Here is an 18,094-nt window from a genome sequence, read left to right as displayed (position 1 = left end):
GCATTGATCTTCAAGGTTATTGATAGTCAACGTTTTTGTTTATTTTTCTATGAAGACACACTATTTAAATATGCTAGTTTATGTTCTAAAACGATACCGCAAGCATCTGAACTCAGACTTTTGACAAGTAAAAGAAATGTGTTAAAGGCCCCATATTGTAAAATGTGATATTTTCATTGCTTTTATATTATAAAGCAGGTTTAAGTTCTATATAAATACTGTGAAAGTATCAAAAGGCTTAATTCACAGAGAAATACAAACAGCCTATATTCAGAAACTGTGCTTTTGAAACAAGCCGTCAGGATTTCTGTCCATTTGTGATGTCACAAATCTACAATATTTACACCATTTCACAGTTTTAAACATAAACATTCTAAATGTGTCCCAGTTTATTTCCTGTTGCAGTGTATGTGAATGACATCAGCTGACAGGAAGTAAACATGGACCCAAGCTGTTGCCTAGCAACGCAATTCTGTTACAATGCCATTGAAATGTACTAAAACGGAGCGTTTCAGACAGAAGGTAATTCAGGTATATTCAAGCAGACAGCATGAGGAAAATAAGGTTTTTTTAAACATTAAAGTATGTAAACATGTTTGAGTAGAAACTCAAAATATAAGTATGAACCTGAAAAAATCAGAAGTGACAGCATATTAAAGTTGTTGACTTTCTTTCTTTGTTGGCAGTCATCCCATCTGATTAATTTGTCAAATTATATATTGAATAAAATGTGAAAGGTCAGAGAGATGCTAGTGCCATACATTCTTATGCAATATGCAATGATTTGCTTAAAGTGAACTGTGCAGCAGTGTTAAGAAGACACCTGGAAACCCTCCTTGCACTATTCATGCATTCAAATCTGCTGCTGGATCATTCTTTTATTTGTCCTTCTCCTCCTCCCGGCCTGAAATCTAGAGCAGTTGAGGTCCTTGTGTTGATTGTCTCTGTATTTGCACTAATTGTTTTTTTTTTTTGGTAAAACTAGCAGTTTGATTTCCTTAAGGTAGCATTCAGCCGTGATGTCTGTCACTGCTGATATCAATCCAGCAATTTTATTTGTTCCTACAAATCAGTAATATAGAACTTATTATTTCTTGTTTGTCAGAGGATTATTTTATCATTTGTATTAAAGACTTAGATGTACTGTAGTACTGTAGTACTGTATTGTGGACGCCACATTAGTATTGTATCCGAAAGTCACACAATAACACAAACAAACTAACTGATCAATGCAGCGGTAGACCAGCAACTCCTGTGTTCTGCAGGGTAAAATGATGTTTTTGTGAATGGACTCTGGTCTGGTGGCTTTGAAGACTGCTAAATAACGGTTTCAGTCCCCCGTCAGAAAGGGCTGTCTGATGGCGAGGTTAAGCGGTGAAAATATTCTACATATAGCGTACACTTAAACAGATATCGATTTTTTTAGGTGGCTAAAATATGTTTTTCTGCAGATGCCGTCCACAGCCGCTTTACCTCGCCGTCAGACAGCCCTTTCCGACGGGGAACTGAAGCCGTTATATCGCTCTCTTCAAAGCCACCAGACTCCATTCACAAAGGCAGTAATTTTACCTCGCAGAACGCGGTAGTATACATACAAACCCACAGCTAACTTTGACTCAACTTCACATAATTCATAATCTTATTGATTAGCTTCGATTAGCTCACTTTGGTAACCTACATTACTGCTTTTTGCAACAACTGAGTGGGCGTTTCCATTTGAAAAAACGGAAAACAATGCAGATGGACCCGCCCTTTAAACAATATACACTATATTTATGTGGAGTGCTCCATTGGAAAATGTAATTAATAAGTGATAAAAACACAATAATCATCAATATAACGCTATCTTTGTCACACCATTAGTTCTGAAGTTAGACAATACATTGTTGAACACATCATTTAAACCATGTTCAAATAAATAAATTAAAAAATTTTTTAATTAGCATTCAAGAACTGTAGATCTATTAAGGTTTTGATAGCGCACAATAGCTACTCATGGGAGCTGTTGTTGAATTCTAATGAACACATTTTTTGTTTTCTCTTGTTAAAATGACAAAGTACTCATATTTTATAACCAGATAATTAAAGACATCAAAAGTGCTGTTAACATGCACACGATTCAGAATGAAATGAAGGGTAAGATAAGCAAAGAAAACAGCAACATGAAGAATGGAAAAATGAAGCTGCATGAGGAAGCGTAAGGCAGTTTGTAACGCATTAGAATTTCAAGCACTTATTGCAATCAAGAGCAATTATTGAAGTAGAGCTGAATTTCGTCTCTCTATAAAGTAGCAAAATGGATATTTATTGATAAGAAAATGTGACAAAATTGTTTTGAAAACATGTCATGAAAAACTCACTTTCTCAGTGCTTGTGCAAATACATCTGGGTATCTGGAGTGTCTACCAACCCAAAAACTGAAATAAGATGACCTAGTCAGTTATTTTGTGGGCTGTCTAGACCAGAAAACATGTGATTCAACAAGCCATTCAGATGTGGCTCCCCTTCCTATGTCACATGCAGGCTCATTAGAATATATCGCCCACAGCTTGAGAACTACTTTTGCAAAGGTGCACCATATTTTTCTCGCAAGCCAATCAGAGCAGACTGGGCTTTTTCTGGAGGGGGTGTTAAAGAGACAGGCGCTAAAATGGAGCGTTTCAGACAGAGGGTAAATACAGGTATATTCAGACAGACAGAATGAGAACTAGTAGAAACCCAGAATACAAGTATGAACCTGAAAATGGGCATGATATCTCACCTTTAAGGTTGTTTCCACTGTTGTAGTTTTGTTCTGTTTTGGAATGAAATATTATTTACTCCGCCAAGGCCAAAGGCCTAGGAAGGACTTTACGTTTTCACCGGTGTTGGTTTGTTGGTTTGTTGGTTTGTTTGTTTGTTTGTCTGTTAGCAGGATTACTCCAAAAGAAGAGGATTTGACTGAAATTGTTTGGAGGGGTGGGGTGTCTCACAATGCACCACCCATTACATTTTGGTTGAGATCCGGATCGTGATCCGGCTTCAGGACATTTTTTTAATAACTGCCGCTCAGCCTGAGTATTAACACCAAAGGCTATAACACATGCACAATGTAACTGATGACGCGTTCATGACGTGTCACCCTGCCTCTTTCCTTCTGCCAGCAGAGAGAGAGAGACAGAGAGAGAGCAGGGGGTGGAGGGAGGGGGGGGCAACTGTAGATTCTGCATTTTTTCACATTAAACTCTGTGAAATTACAGTTGAGTTCGACCAAAGCACACTTGGTGATTGTTGGAAAGAGTAACGACGGCGCTTTAGGTGAGTTTTATTTTGTTTCTGTCCAGTTTGAATGAAGTGTTTTCCGATGCTCTGCTACGCACAGCTGATCTCAACATAAACAAAAATGGATGATGGCGCAAGCAAGCTGAATGGAGAGGGGGGGGGGCATCGTACTCGCACCTTGGCAGAGGTCTGCGCTCTCCGAGTGCCATTCTAGTTACCATCTAGGTTCACACTGACTTACTGTATTATAACCAAACCAGGAGCTGTAGACTGACAGCAAGTCATGCAGCACTCCACTGTGTGACTGAGCCTTATGTTTATTCATCTCCGCTATTGTCATAGAGTGCAGCAGCAGAGGCAAGAATTGATTATCAAAATTATTTGTCTAGATTGAAACAAGACCACTGTTCAGGAGTTCTCGGTCTGGTTGTTTGTCGGCACCACAGTTTGACTGACAATTTCCACACCAGTTGAAATCAACCAACCACATCTGGTGGTTCATACCAAACAGGTTAGGGGTAAAAGCACCCCGAGAATATGATGGTTAATGCTACATCTGTCACTGCTTGAGTCACTGTGCTTTGTTTATTCAGGAGTGCATGACTGAATATGTCAGGTTGTGTAAACTCATTCTACAAATCTTAATGATTTTCCTCATTTCCCCTCATTCATAATCATAGTATATATATATATATAAAAGACATTCCTTACCATTGTAGGAGAGGCGGGGCTTGCTTAGACACATGATGAAGTGAACTTCCATTTCATTGGACGCCACAGACTTGGAGCAGACAGGACACTTGAACCCTAGGAAGAACAGCAGAGGAGAGATGAGTGAAAAAAAAAGTATAATTTTCAATTTTCATTATAAACCTCTCCCGCGTGCCAAGCGTAATACTAGCGTAATACTATACAACTTCCTGTTGTCTTGTTTCCCAGAGGCTGAGTGGAGTGACGCTCTGGAGCGAGTAACGTTATCGTCTCCGGCCCAAGCAGGAAAATTGAACACAGTGTTTGGTTCGTCCGTTCTGGGCTATACTGTCAAAACATGCTGGCCAGCTCAATGAGGAGGACCCTGCTCCCTATGTAGATACACATTTATCTTCTAAGGTGATGATCTAAAGTCTAGGAGCCCTGATGATAAATGACCTATCAGCAGGCCACTTAAGTGTTGCTGTTTTTCTTCAGGGCCCCCTGGACCCCATCTAATGACAAACCATGACAGACTCGGTGTGAATGCTGTGATATAAAGCACACAGAGCAGCAGCCTGGACGAAGCAGTCCCCTCTTTGTGTCTCCAGCAAAGTCATGTCAAATGTTGAAATGCAAAGCTATTTAATGCTAGTGATGTTTTACATTTCTTCATTGTTACTTTAAAAGCAGCTCCACCCAAACAGGCCCTGGCCCTCACAGATACAAAGAAAATAAAATGGAAATAAAACTCTAAAGAAAACTACTGAAATGTGGATTGAGGCATTAAATCATTTTTCCATTATTCTGAAAAAAAGCTATTGAACCAGTAAAGATTCTAGCTGCTGCACTTTATACAAGCAAACGTTAAGTGAAGCAGGATCTAAAGGTCGGCGCGATGATTGGAGATGAACACGGGCGATACAACATAAATGAAACAAGCCACTGTAACAAGGAACTACTTTTGAATGGAAAACATTGCCCTTCAATCTGGTGTGTGTGTGTGTGTGTGGTGCTTGTAGACCTGTGTGTGTTTGCATTTAGCTTTTTACAGCTACTTTGTGACAGTGCCTTCTACATGTCAATTTATACAGCAGTTATATATATGCTATCCTATAGACGAATCCGGCGACCGCTTTGTGTGTTCCGCCATCTGGTGACTTAAAGGCGAATGCGTCTGTGGTTGCTCGGAGTAATTTACTCAAATGGTTGGCGTAGATAACAAAACACAGATGGGTATGTATTTAAAATTGATTAAAGTAAAATCAAAAGGCTTTTACGAGGTCACCTACATGTTCAGTTTGTGTTTTCAACAGCTGCCGTCACTACGAGCAACCACGATGCATTCGGCCGGTCACCAGTTAAACACCAAGAACTACCACTAACGTTAGCTAGCTAGGGTACCAAGTTTGTCACTACTGTTGGAGCAGCTGAGAACTGCACAGGTTCTTCCCCAACTCCTAGACATCAGTGTCAAAAGTAGAAAAACTGTACATTTCTTAGGACAGCTTGCATTCGTGTAACGTAGGGAGACGCCACCTCAGTTATGGCGACTTGTTTTATTTCTGGCTCTATCTATCTTGACGTGGAGAGGAGGTTGTGTTGCTCGGGCTCTATCTGGCATTGAGAGGAGGTTGTGTTGTCCTGGCTCTATCTATCTGGCGTGAGAGGAGGTCGTGTTGCTCTGGCTCTATCTGTTTGGCGTGGAGAGGAGGTCATGTTGCTCTGGCCCTACCTATCTGGCGTGGAGAGGAGGTCGTGTTGCTCTGGCTCTATCTGGTTGGCGTGGAGAGGAGGTCGTGTTGCTCTGGCTCTACCGGTTTGGCGACGCCTGGAAGCTGCTTGACATCGTCCTGGATCCACCTTCTCACATATGTTCACATTAAATGTATTATTTTTTGTCATATGGATTGTCTATGTTGTATTTTCATTATGTTGTTACTCGATCTTACTGAGTTGTTTTTGTGCCTAAAACTAACTAAACCTTAACCATAGCGTTGTCACATGACATGTTTCATCACGTTTCGGAAGGCACAAAGAAATGATGTCCTCCTGCCGATAGTGGCGTCAGAACAGAAAACACTTCTATGTGTCATTCTAGACAAACAACATATTAAGTCCGTCCACCTTTCTCCTCTCTCACGCATTTTCACACACTGGGTTGTTTTTGAATGTTGGATCCGTCTCATAGCCCCCTCCTGTGCTGTTTGGATGGGACCCATTAGGCCTAACTATATTAGTTTAACAGATAATTACATTAACCACTAAGGCCACATGAGCCGAGTTTGCAAACAGCTGAAAACAGACCCGACGGCTCTGTGGTAACGCAGACTTGTGATCAAAACACGGCAATCCTCGACTCTAAGCAGAGGTCCAGGATCACTCAGATTGGGATAGCAGGTTTTGGAGTTGAGGCTTTTATGCCCCCCGATTAGCAAAGCTTACCGAGCTTACTGTATGTTTACTGTACTTACTTATGGTACTTATGGTACCAACAAGCTCTCAAAAAATGTATTTAGTTTTTAAACCCTGATCCACTGATGCCCTCGTACGTGTAAGTGTCTTATATCACAACCCTTTGGTTTTCACTGATTAAAGAATTTAGGGGAGGCAACTATGAGTATAGCATCATCTGTGACGATTTATAAATATACATACTGTATACTGTATGTAAATCTCTAACCAGCAGCATTGCCAGGGGGGTTTCCATTGGGGTTTTCTTTGAGAACAGTTTTTTCCCTTTTGAGAGAGTTTTTTTTTTCGGTGGGGATGTTTTTGGGAGTTGTCCCTTGCACACTTTGCAGTTGTCGGGTTGGTGGTGCTAGGTACTCCTGACAGTATTAGATCTACAGAATATGTCTATTCATTTGTTTTGTTTCTCTCTGTTACTGTCTCCTTCTCTTTTTTCTTGTCCTTTGACGCTTGTTTTCAATAAATTGCTATTTAAAGAAATGTACTTGAACTTAAAGGGGTATTCTAGAGATTTAGTTGGGGAGCACTCATGAGACAGATTAATAAAAAAAGTCCAAATCTGTGCAAAAGAGTCCATAATAAGGGCTAAAGCTCCAAAAATCCCTGGCTCTTACAGTTCCAATAGCTCAACATGTCTTTTATTGGACATGATTTCATCTGAGACTGTTTTATTTCAAAGATTTATTCACAAGACAAAAGTGAAAGTCTTCAAAAAAAATAACATTATTGTGTGTTGTGTTTGTTTGCTTTTGTATTTCTAATCATCTTCTAACCCCTCACATTCATTTGAGACCCTCCTTTTCTGACCCCCAGTTTGGTAACCACTGTATTGGAGCCCTAATGACATCATCACAGGTTATTTATCTTAGACTTCAGAAAGCTCTCTCCAGAGTCACTGAAGACATGATACAACTGAGTTACAGCACGACTAGTAAACAGGCCTTTATGTGTACAATAGGTGGAGTTCTCCAGTTATTTGGGATTAGCCTAGAATTTTACAAGACATTGACTTCTCACTGTCCAGATACAGACTGTGTATGAGTAGCCTGACAGGAGTGTGTGGTTCTGACATATAGTACAGTAACTTCATAATAGCCTGACCTCTGTAACTCTTTAAAAGCTTCAGTAGGCAGTATATTTTTGGCATCATTGGGCAAAAATACCATAATAACCTTTCAGCATATTGTAATTCAAGTGTTCTGAGAGAAAACTAGACTTCTGCACCTCCTCATGGCTCTGTTTTCAGGCTTTAACAGACATCTAAGCAGATGTGCGGTTTCCATTGGCATTTTTTCAATACCCCAGGGCACTCTAATTATTTTTCTTCTGTAATGAAAAGTACAAAATATTATTGCTGAAATGATTAGACATTTAATAAATTAGCCAATGACAGAAAAAAAATAATCGAGAGACATTTCTAAAAAATCAGTTTCATTCTCTGGCTTCCAGCTTCTCCAGGGTGAGGACTTGCTGCTTATCTCTGTTTTATATCAGTGCAAGTTGGACATCTTTGGGTTTTAGACAAAACAAGCAATTTGAAGGTGTAACCTTAGCCTTTTATTTTATTTTAATATTATTTATTTTATTTTAATTTATTCAATTTTATTTAATCAACATTTTATTGCTGATCATTATTATCTTTTTTTATTCAATTTTTTGTACAATCTGCTTATTTTGTGTAGTTTTATCATTTTTATTTATTTATATTTATTTCCTTGTATTTTATTTATCTTTTATTATCTTAAATACCCATCTCTTATTGCTTTCTAATTCAATTAACTTTTATATTGGTTGCTTTGGTGTGCATTAGTCTCTAAATCCATTTTTTACACTCTATATTTTTGTCAATCGTCTGTCCAGTACTTTGAATTGCATTTGACTTGTTTGAAAGGTGCTATATAAATAAAGTTTGATTGATTGATTTGTGAAATTGTGACATTTTTGACATTATGTAGACTAAAGAATTAACATACTAGTGGGTGTTTGTTATTTGTCTGTTGTTTTTAGTGATTATTTTCATGAGAAGAGGGAAAATTGTAGGGTATTACATATGTGGCAATCTGAAAATGTCTGTCTGCAAACACAATCAGCTGTTTGTCTAAGAAATAAAAAAATGCTTCAAAATCTGAGGTACAGTGTTTTGATAATTTGTTACATTACACACACACACACACACACACACACACACACACACACAGAGGCAAATTCACTATACACAGTACCCCCCCGCCAACCCCCCCCCGCCAACCCCCCCCCCCTCCTCCACATGGCACCTGACCCACTTTTCCCTCGGCTGCTATTTTCAGATGGTCCATAGGGATGAGCAGAGAGAGAGAGAGAGAGAGCGATGGAGGAAATGAGTGAAAAAGAGGTGCAGAAGGAAGGTGAGAGAGTTCAGGCATTTGAGGAGAAATGAAGGGTTATGATACATGGTCCAGCAGGACTCTAGCTGTGCAGTCAGGGAGGTGTGTGTGTGCGTGCGTGTGTGTGTGCACATTTGCCAGCGACTCAGCCAAGCACCACCACAAATCCTTGAGGACTTTTCATATTCAAGGTGCGCATAAGGTCAGATAGGGACAAAAATAAATCAAAGGACTGGATCATAAATTAATTATAGTGGTGCCTATGTGAGAGTGTGTGTGTGTGAGTGTGGATGTGTGTGTGTATTTGAGCAACTTGTGCCAGTAATCCTGCACCCTACAACACCGTGCACATTTGGTTTATGTCAAATTGGCACATTTCCTCTCAAATATTTTTCTTGACTGTCATCACTGTGGAGTGTAGGTGACGTCAGCAGACCGACCGCAGCACTTTTATGATCAGCAGCCACGGGGACGCTTTATACCAAATGACAGAGGAGACTGCGAGTCCAGCTTTCTCTGGATCATTTTAATGTTTCTGTTTTTGTGCTGCTCTTTGTCATTTAGGCTAATAAAATCTTCTTTTTTTTAATCTTACCTCATGCAGTTTAAAAACATATTTTTAAAGGCCGGTGGATGGAATGGCTACTTTGACAAACAAAATGACATTATATTATTCAATTCTTTGTCTTATTTTACTAAAATATGCTGTTAAACCTAAAAGTTCTATTGTCTTTTCCATCAATCGATAGTTGGCTTCTTCTTGCCTGATGATGATGAGTGACAATGACAATATTGATGTTGGCATTAACCTGTGTACTTTTGGTTGTGCGTTTTGTATTCATTGCTATATTTGTAATACATGTATACAATTATATTAAATATTTTTTATTATTTGTTTGACTGCTGTCTTTAAACCAAATTGTCACTGGAGGACATTAAAGCTCCACTTATTCTACTCCATCTATGCTTGTCTACACCTCTTAGGTGGTCCTGTTAGTTTCCAAATAACAGGGTTAAATCAGGTGAACAGACAGAGAACCTTTGACAGTCACAATCACATCATGGGATATTCTTATTTTGTCACCGCGATAGCATCGCAAACATGTATGCAGACAAAACCTGTTGTGATCAAAATGAATGTTGAGTTCGAAGATGGTCATGATCCAAGCACGGGTGCCGGAAGGGGCCATTAGGGCTTTGCGGCTGGTTTGATCGCATCACAAGATGCTCTCTAGTTGTATTGTACTTTCACAAATCTAAATCCACAACGTACATCTACGTTAATCAGGAAAGACACTAACAAATATGTTAAGATGTTAATTTTAATAAATCCAAAGAATCTGGCACTGACCCTGTTATGGCCGGGACAGACGAGGGACGTCAACGTGGCGGCTCCCTTGCTGAACTGCTGCGTCTCTCAGGCATGTAGTGTCCTCACCAGCAGAATGTCTGCTGCTGCTGTCAGCCCTTTCTTTCTACATAGAGTTTGCCTTTCATAATGGCCATTTCATTTTATTATAAATGTCAATTATATTTATTTTAGACAGAGAAAGGTTAAGAAACGTGCGGTAATTTGTAAATAAGAGTAGTAATCCACAAATAAAACCCCGTACTATATTCATTCATGGAGCTCTCCAAGTCACTGCATTTTCTACAACACTGTCCTGCACATCTTTCAGAATAAAAGGCTTGTGTTAACAAATGAAGGAATTATGTCCACAGAAAAAAACTTTTGAGGGCTTTTATTTTGAAACGGAAGCAGGAAGTATTAAAAAGTTAAAAATAAATCTTTACTTTTTTTCATGTCTGTGACCTATTCTACAGATATCTAGACATTGAAGCTGTAGTAATGTTGCTGGTATGATGTCAATATACAGTCAAAAGATCATTTCCACTGTCTGTTGTTGCTGTGAACCGCGCGCAGCTAGCGTAAAAATAGGCAAGACCTTGAATCTCTAGAAGAGACGCAGCTGAGCCGCGCTGCTCACGCGGGCTGCGTGGCTGCTCTAACCTGTTAACAAGGACGCCGAAATAAAAAACAAACCGGTTCCCCAGCCGCCACACGCTGCTGACATTTCCTGTGTGGCCGTTAGATCAAAATTTAGACAACACACAGATAGTTACAACGAACTTAGGAAGGACTTTACAAACACAATTAGTAATGGATTTATGAATAGATGCAACCTAATGTATTATGTATGTAGTATGTATATTAATAATATGTTCATTTTTAGAAAATAATATAGTTACCCACCACACCCTATTTATTTAGTATTGATACTGGTACTGGTACTTTAGATAAGAAGTCCAATTTAAAAAAAAAATTTAAAAAACAATAATCCAAATTTTAAAATGCAGAAATAAAAAAAATTGCTCATTTCCATTTGTCTTTTGTAGTAGCTGCAGGTGCTGCATACATTTCCTTTTCAGCATTGAGAGCACACACTTGAACTAAACTGAATGTTGTGTTATCCTGTTTTCTGTCAGCCCTCTGTGATGTTTTAGTGATGAAAAACATCAGTGAATCAAAGTTGCACAGAAAAAGCAGCGCTATGCTGTGATACAATAATTAACATTCAGCGAGCGGTGGGGATCAAAGCAGAATAATGACTCAAATGCTAAATCAGTTGTTAGGCTTTCAGTTCGGATTTTCTTGTAGTTGGCTCATCACTGGCATGATGGCGTCTCACGAAAATCCTGATTTCTGTCAGGGCCGACCACCACATGATCAGCAGCCAGGCCCAATTGGTCACATTTAACTACACATGATTTTTCATGCAACTGTAGCAAAACAAATGTGTGCATGAAGTGTGAAGACTAGACTGGAATACCACCCAGAAGAATCATGACATTTAATGTTTTTTACCAATAGATGATCATTTAGACACACGTATTTTATTTCACACAGTAGTTCCTCATTGTCTACAGCCACTAAAAGGAGATGATGAGCACAAATAACACTACTTGAAGAATAAAAAAATGGAACATTTATTTTGGCAGAACATTGTCTTATATATCGTTGTTCTTGGATTTTTCTAACAGCAGATGGATCCTTGAAAACTTGTCTGTCAGATGGGGAATGTCACACTACACTACAACAAGCTTTAGTGAAAATGAAAAGGTCCCTTCACTCATCACTAAAGAGTTGAGAAATACTCATAAAGATATTAACTACAGTATATCTATTCCTCGATAACTTCTGTTATGATTTGGACGCAATATAAAAATAAGTTTAACTGAACTGAATTCAAATGATAACAACAGAAACAGACAATTATAGCAAAAGTAACGTAAAACACAGCGATGCACTAATTACCAATGATCCTTCATCATGTCATCATTTTTATATCAATCACAATGTTGATAAAAAATAATACGCACCTTTACATAAACAGAGAGAAGAGAAAAATAATAAGCATCGATGCTGTTTTCAACACAAGCATTTAGCTCTCCACTGAAGTGTCAAAGGGAAAGAGAGGCACTGATAATAAATGCATGTAAGTGGTTATTATATAATACACTATAGGATAAATAAATGCAAACAAGTTCTGAGGATTGTTGAGCCAGAGAAAACCTGTTAGCCCACACAGTTCAATACAGAAACAGTAGAGAATGGAATCTGAGCCCATAAAAAGCTATCCATATCAGCTGCTGTGAGGGTCTGAAGTGTCGGCGGCACAGAGGTCCTCGCGGGGACCGCCGGTAGACAATAACCTCATATTTTTATGTTAATAAAATGTACCTGGGCGGCACGGTGGTGCCGTGGTTAGCACTGCCGCCTCACAGCAAGAGGGGCCCTTCTGTGTGGAGTTAACATGTTCTCCCCGTGTTAGCGTGGGTTTACTCCGGGTTCTCCGGCTTCCTCCCAAAGACATGCAGATTAGGTTCATTGTTGACTCTAAATGTCCCGTAGGTGTGAATGTGAGTGTGAGTGGTTGTCTGTCTCTCTGTGTCAGCCCTGTGATAGTCTGGAGACCTATCCAGGGTGTACCCCGCCTTCACCCAATGTCAGCTGGGATCGGCTCCTGAATAGGGTAAGCGGTTACAGATAATAGATGGATGGAAATATGTAGGATATTACTACAGACATTCCTGTAATGCAACGTCTGCTGTATTATCCATGTGTTTATTACGTGTTTATTTGCATATAAAGCGGGGGAAGTGAGATCCGATCACAAGCGGTCACTGGAGACACATGCGGAGACGCATTCTAATGCCAGGTTGGTAGACACTGCACAGAAGCTCCAATTCAAACCTTCACGCAATCTGTTCGCCAATCTACCTGTCTGTGGGAGGAACACCCTGAGAACACACAGGCAACACACACACTCACACCTCGCATGACTACAATAACAGCAGCAAGAGAAGCTGAATAGATGGAGCCGTCACACACTCTGAGCTGAAGTGCTATTAAATGGTCCCATGGAGACTTATTCTTGTCAACCCCTGCATAGACAACACACACACACACACACACACACACACACACACACATGCACACACACTTCTCAGGCGAGGTCACTCAACTCAATCTCTGGCCAATGCATATTTCATCAACCCTCGGCAGCCCGGCCCAGCCTGAGACCCTGACGCAGCTCCCAAATAACCACTGATGAAGACTTCCAAGACCAACAGAGATACTCAGCAGGAAGTGGAGCAACAGATAAACTATATTGGGTATAAATGTTTGCACAGATTGGTGCTTTTCTTGCCTGTGCTGCAGCCAGGTTGATAGCTACTGTATATTTGCTTTTACAGTTTGTGTTTGCAAAGTCAGGTGAGAAGATTGATATCGATCTAATCTCCAGGACAGGTCTGGGACGTTTTTGCCCTTATAACAAAAATAAGTTTATTCTAGTGTGCTATTAGTATACGTCTTTTAAACCTAAAATAAGAGGGTATGCTTTCAGTTTACTTTTTATGTACTTATCAGAGATATACTTAACAAAATTATACTAATGTATACTTGGCTTCTGCTGACAAGTATACAGAAAAGTCTAAGTATATTTCGCTTATGCTTACTTTTTGATAGAGTAGCCTATTAGAGGGTGGGACAGTTTGTAAATGTGTGATTTGATATTAATTTACTTTAAATCTTCAAAAATTGTTCACCGTGGAGGCATGTGAGAATTTTTTTTTTTTTTTTTTATCTCATCACAAAATATCAAGTCAAACAGCAAAAGTCTCTTTATGTGATGCATAAATCATTGACTAAGTACTATAAGATAAATAAAACTATACTAATAGTAAAAACTAATGAAATAGTAGTTTACTGACTATACTTTAAAGCAGGGGTTCTCAACCTTTTGTAACTTGAAGCCCACGTCTTTAAACGATTGTTAAAATAATTCCGAGGACCACTTTCCCAAATAAATGACAAACTTGGCTATAAATATGTGTTATGCCACTGTCAGGTGTAGTGACCCACATAAATATTCAGCTTACCCTCACCCATCACTGCCTGCCATTATGAATCCAAACTATTCAGGGTCATATTTCCTCACCACACGCTTTGGAGCTTTTACTGGTGCAGGGTTGTCTCCAACATCACTTTTCATTTAAAGAAATGCTCCATTTTGTGTCACTGCATCCGAGACATATATATGTCTGTAAGGGGAGACTCGTGGGACCCATTTTCATTCACATATCTTGAGGTCAGAGGTCAAGGTACCCCCTTTGAAAATGGCCATGCCAGTTTTTCCTCGCCAAAATTTAGCGTAACTTTGAAGTGTTATTTAGCCTCCTTCCCGAAAAGCTAGCATGGCATGTTTGGGACCAATGGATTCTTTAGGATTTTCAGTTTCATTCCAGTATCCTTCCTCTAGCTTTAAAACCCGCCCGCTACAACCTCTGAAAAACAGAATAACGGCCGTTGGATTTTGAAGAGGTTGATCTAACCATTTGTCTGTACCTCCGCGGCCCACTAGGTGGTGCTCTGAGGCCCACCAGTGGGCCCCGGCCCAGTGGTTGAGAATAGATGCTTTAAAGCAGGGGTCTCAAACTCGCGGCCCGCGGGCCAATTGCGGCCCGCAAGACGATATTTTGTGGCCCCCACCTTGATATGAAAGTTTAATGTTAGTGCGGCCCGCAAATTTTTTTTTTTTTTATAAAGTTTTTTTGGGGGCATTTTTTCATTTTTATTGACAGGACAGTGGATAGAGTCTTGGAAAGGGGGGAGAGAGAGAGTGGATGCGGAAAGGGCCACAGGCCGGATTCGAACCCGGGCCGCCGCGGTCAGGACCAAGTCTTGTTACATGGGCGCCCGCTCTACCAACTGAGCTAACCAGGCGCCCTCGGCCCGCGAGTTTTATGTGAATGGCAGTTTGCCGTGGAAGGTCCCTTTGTTGCGCGAGCCCGAGCTGAACGAACCTACCAATCACAGTGGGGTATATGGCTCCCGGGGGCGGGCAATCGGCCGGGCTTGATGCAAGCAGAGAAACATTTCACAACAACTGTGGCGGCGCCCGTGTAACATCGCATAAACTCGATTAAAGCTTGATTTATACTTCTGCGTTGAATCGACGCCGTAGCCTGACGTGCACCTCTCCAGAAATGTAACTACACGTCGCGGCGACGCAGACCGCAACAGCTGTGATTGGTCCAGTCTCTCAGCATCCAGGCCAGGACCAAGTTCTACTTCTCTCTGCCTCCATCTTTTCAATGTTTGTTCACACAAATCCACTCAGATATATTTTCTCTTTTCGGCGTTGCAGTAATATCAGTAAAAGTTCTGTGGTTCAACAGTTATTAGCTCCAACTCCCTCAGTTTCTGTTTGTAGTACAAGAAGAAGAAGGAAACTCATAGAGACGCCGCCGCCAACTAGCGGTTTGGTGGTGTAATTGCAGAGCAACACAAACACAGCAGGCACAACTTTATTGCGGAGTGACACCAAGTGGAATGAATATATATCTTGTCTTTTTCAAAGCCTGCAGTGAAGAGAAAGGTTGGTGACGAGCACAGACAATTTCAGGAAAAGTGGGAGACGCAATAGAGGCCATGTTCAGAAGAACCGTTCATGTTCTTCAATGTTCCATTAATGTTCAGGACAGTTCATGTTCAGAAGAACCCATTCAAGTTAAAGAACTGTTAATAATGACGTTTGAGAAGATTGTTGTTTTTTTTAACAAAGCTTTTTTTGTGGAATACCTGATGCGGCCCAGCCTCACCCAGACTCTGCCTCCAGCGGCCCCCAGGTAAATTGAGTTTGAGACCACTGCTTTAAAGTGTTCTTTCATAAACTAAAAAGTGGGCTACAAGTATATAACTAGTAAACTAACAATATACATATCACTTGTAGTATAGTTCACTTCATAATATAGTTGCAATTGTTATTGTTAGTACAAAATACAACTTAGATGTAAACTAGTTGTGCACTCAAAGTTTACTATTCTTACACTTAAAGGTATACTTTTATAAACTAAAAGTGGGCAAATTTAGTCCCAAGAAGTATTGAAGTAGTACACTTAAAAGTATACTACTAGTACACTGTTTTTAGTATACTTAGCACATAAAGTATACTTGGGAAATATACTTGAACTTTACTTAATTTTACTTCATAAAATAAACTTGAAGTATACTTCTTTTTTGTAAGGGTAGTTTAGCACAAAGACAACGCCAAAGCTGTCTTCATTTGTCTCATTTACAGGTTGTATCTTATTAGCGGATCACTAAAAAAAGTCACCTGGCTTTTGATGAGAGTAGAGTTATGACAGGGCTCAAACTTTGCAACCCCACTGTCTAGAAAACACTTTGAAACCTAGAATTGTTTTTTCAAGTTCTGACACTAACTTGTAACTTAGCTAGCAGTACATCCTGGAACAATTATTTTATGTCATCCCACTGTAGGTAAGGCACCAAACAAAGGTGTTTTTCAGACTGGTGTGTTTTTACATTGAAAAATCTAAATAGAGCATGTACATACAAACTGTATATGTGTATATGACACTTGTATTTGCTTCTTCAGAACTGCCTTTCAATAGAAGGGGCACAAATTTTCATTACAAACGTCATATAGACACTTTGTTCTGTCGAGATGTTCAAAAAAGAGCAGGCTGGTCTCAGACATAGCTGCTGTGTGTGAAGGACCGTATCCTCCTTTTCTGTAGCTGGGCTCTAAGTCAAAGTAAAAAAAAAAAACTCTCAAAAGTAAATACATAACAAAAAACCTCAGAAGGGAAGACAAACATTGTTCAAGTGTTGTAATGAGGAGCCAAATGTCGAGAGTACTCCGAAATAGGGAGACATTTATTTCATTCATACTTAAGTTGGTATTAATTCTGCAGAATATGGCTTCATCTCCTGCCTGGGCCACAGCTGGGAGGGGATCGAGCAGCACGGCTACACTGACAGTTAATGCTATCTTGTTCCACTATTACCACCGAGGGCAGCGAGGTCGGCGTGTCTGGAGAACATAACAAGTCACTCAACTGCCAATTAGGGATGCCGAGCTGAGGATTTTTTTTTTTTTTTTGCCAGTGAACTCTCCCTCGTCATGTGATGAGCGGGGAGAAAATCATTTCCTTTTGTTATTTGCAGGTCAAAATGTGGGTTTTCATTATTCTTATGAAAAGATACAACTTTTAGAGATGAGTCAAACCTAAGGCAAGAAAGGACAGTGTTCCTGAGACAAAATCTTATTTTTGGTAACTAAAACTGTATTCTAGTTTTTAAAGCTGCAGTGGGTAGAAATGGAGCAGATATGATTTAAAAAAGGTTATTTTTACTATATCGTGGCAGTAGAGCATGAGACAGGTAATCTGAAAAAAATCATGTTCCTCGTTGTCCTCCGGTGTCGTCCGGTGCTCCTAACGGCATCTGCAAAGATTTCACAGACCGGAGGAAAACAAGCAGTAAGAGCTGATCTGGTGTAACGCCTATTTCTCTCCTCAAATGTTTTCAGAAACATCTTGTAGTGTACTGTTTAGCTGTAAAATGAAAAAGTTTGTGACCCGGCAGCCATGTTGAGATCTGTTGAATAAATACCAAGCACCGCCCACCAGCCGGAGCACAGCCAATAGGAACGCTCTCTCTCTTAAATGACCTGTGATTGGTCAAAATCTCCCGTCATGGGCTAGATGTTCTAAAGCCTGAAAACAGAGCCACGACGAGGTGCAGAAGTCTAGTTTTCTCTGAGAACAATTGAATTACAATATGCTGAAAGGTTATTATGGAATTTTTGCCTAATGATGCCAAAAATATACTGCCTACTGCCACTTTAATAATATAATAATGTAGGCAGCATTTCACAACAACCACTTTCATTATAACTAGCTCTTTGCCAGGCTAATAGAAATACAGTGTATGTAAG

The 18,094-nt window shown here is 39.9% G+C and overlaps 1 protein-coding gene and 1 long non-coding RNA gene across 2 annotated transcripts in view; one reads left to right on the top strand and one right to left on the bottom strand.

Moving 5' to 3' along the window:
- The window catches only part of LOC141765594 (uncharacterized), a 371,017-nt gene that overhangs the window by 301,796 nt on the left and 51,127 nt on the right, over positions 1-18,094 (top strand). The window lies entirely within an intron of this gene.
- Positions 1-18,094, bottom strand: part of znrf1 (zinc and ring finger 1) — a 70,045-nt gene that overhangs the window by 21,618 nt on the left and 30,333 nt on the right. Inside the window, exon 2 of the mRNA XM_074631676.1 lies at positions 3,973-4,068. Coding sequence (XP_074487777.1) covers positions 3,973-4,068 — 96 coding nt within the window. The remainder of the gene's footprint in view (positions 1-3,972; positions 4,069-18,094) is intronic.

The sequence above is a fragment of the Sebastes fasciatus genome, chromosome 4 (assembly GCF_043250625.1).
Source record: "Sebastes fasciatus isolate fSebFas1 chromosome 4, fSebFas1.pri, whole genome shotgun sequence".
Taxonomy (NCBI): domain Eukaryota; kingdom Metazoa; phylum Chordata; class Actinopteri; order Perciformes; family Sebastidae; genus Sebastes; species Sebastes fasciatus.
Note: the sequence above shows the minus strand (reverse complement) of the source record. Positions and strands in the feature narration are given on the sequence as shown.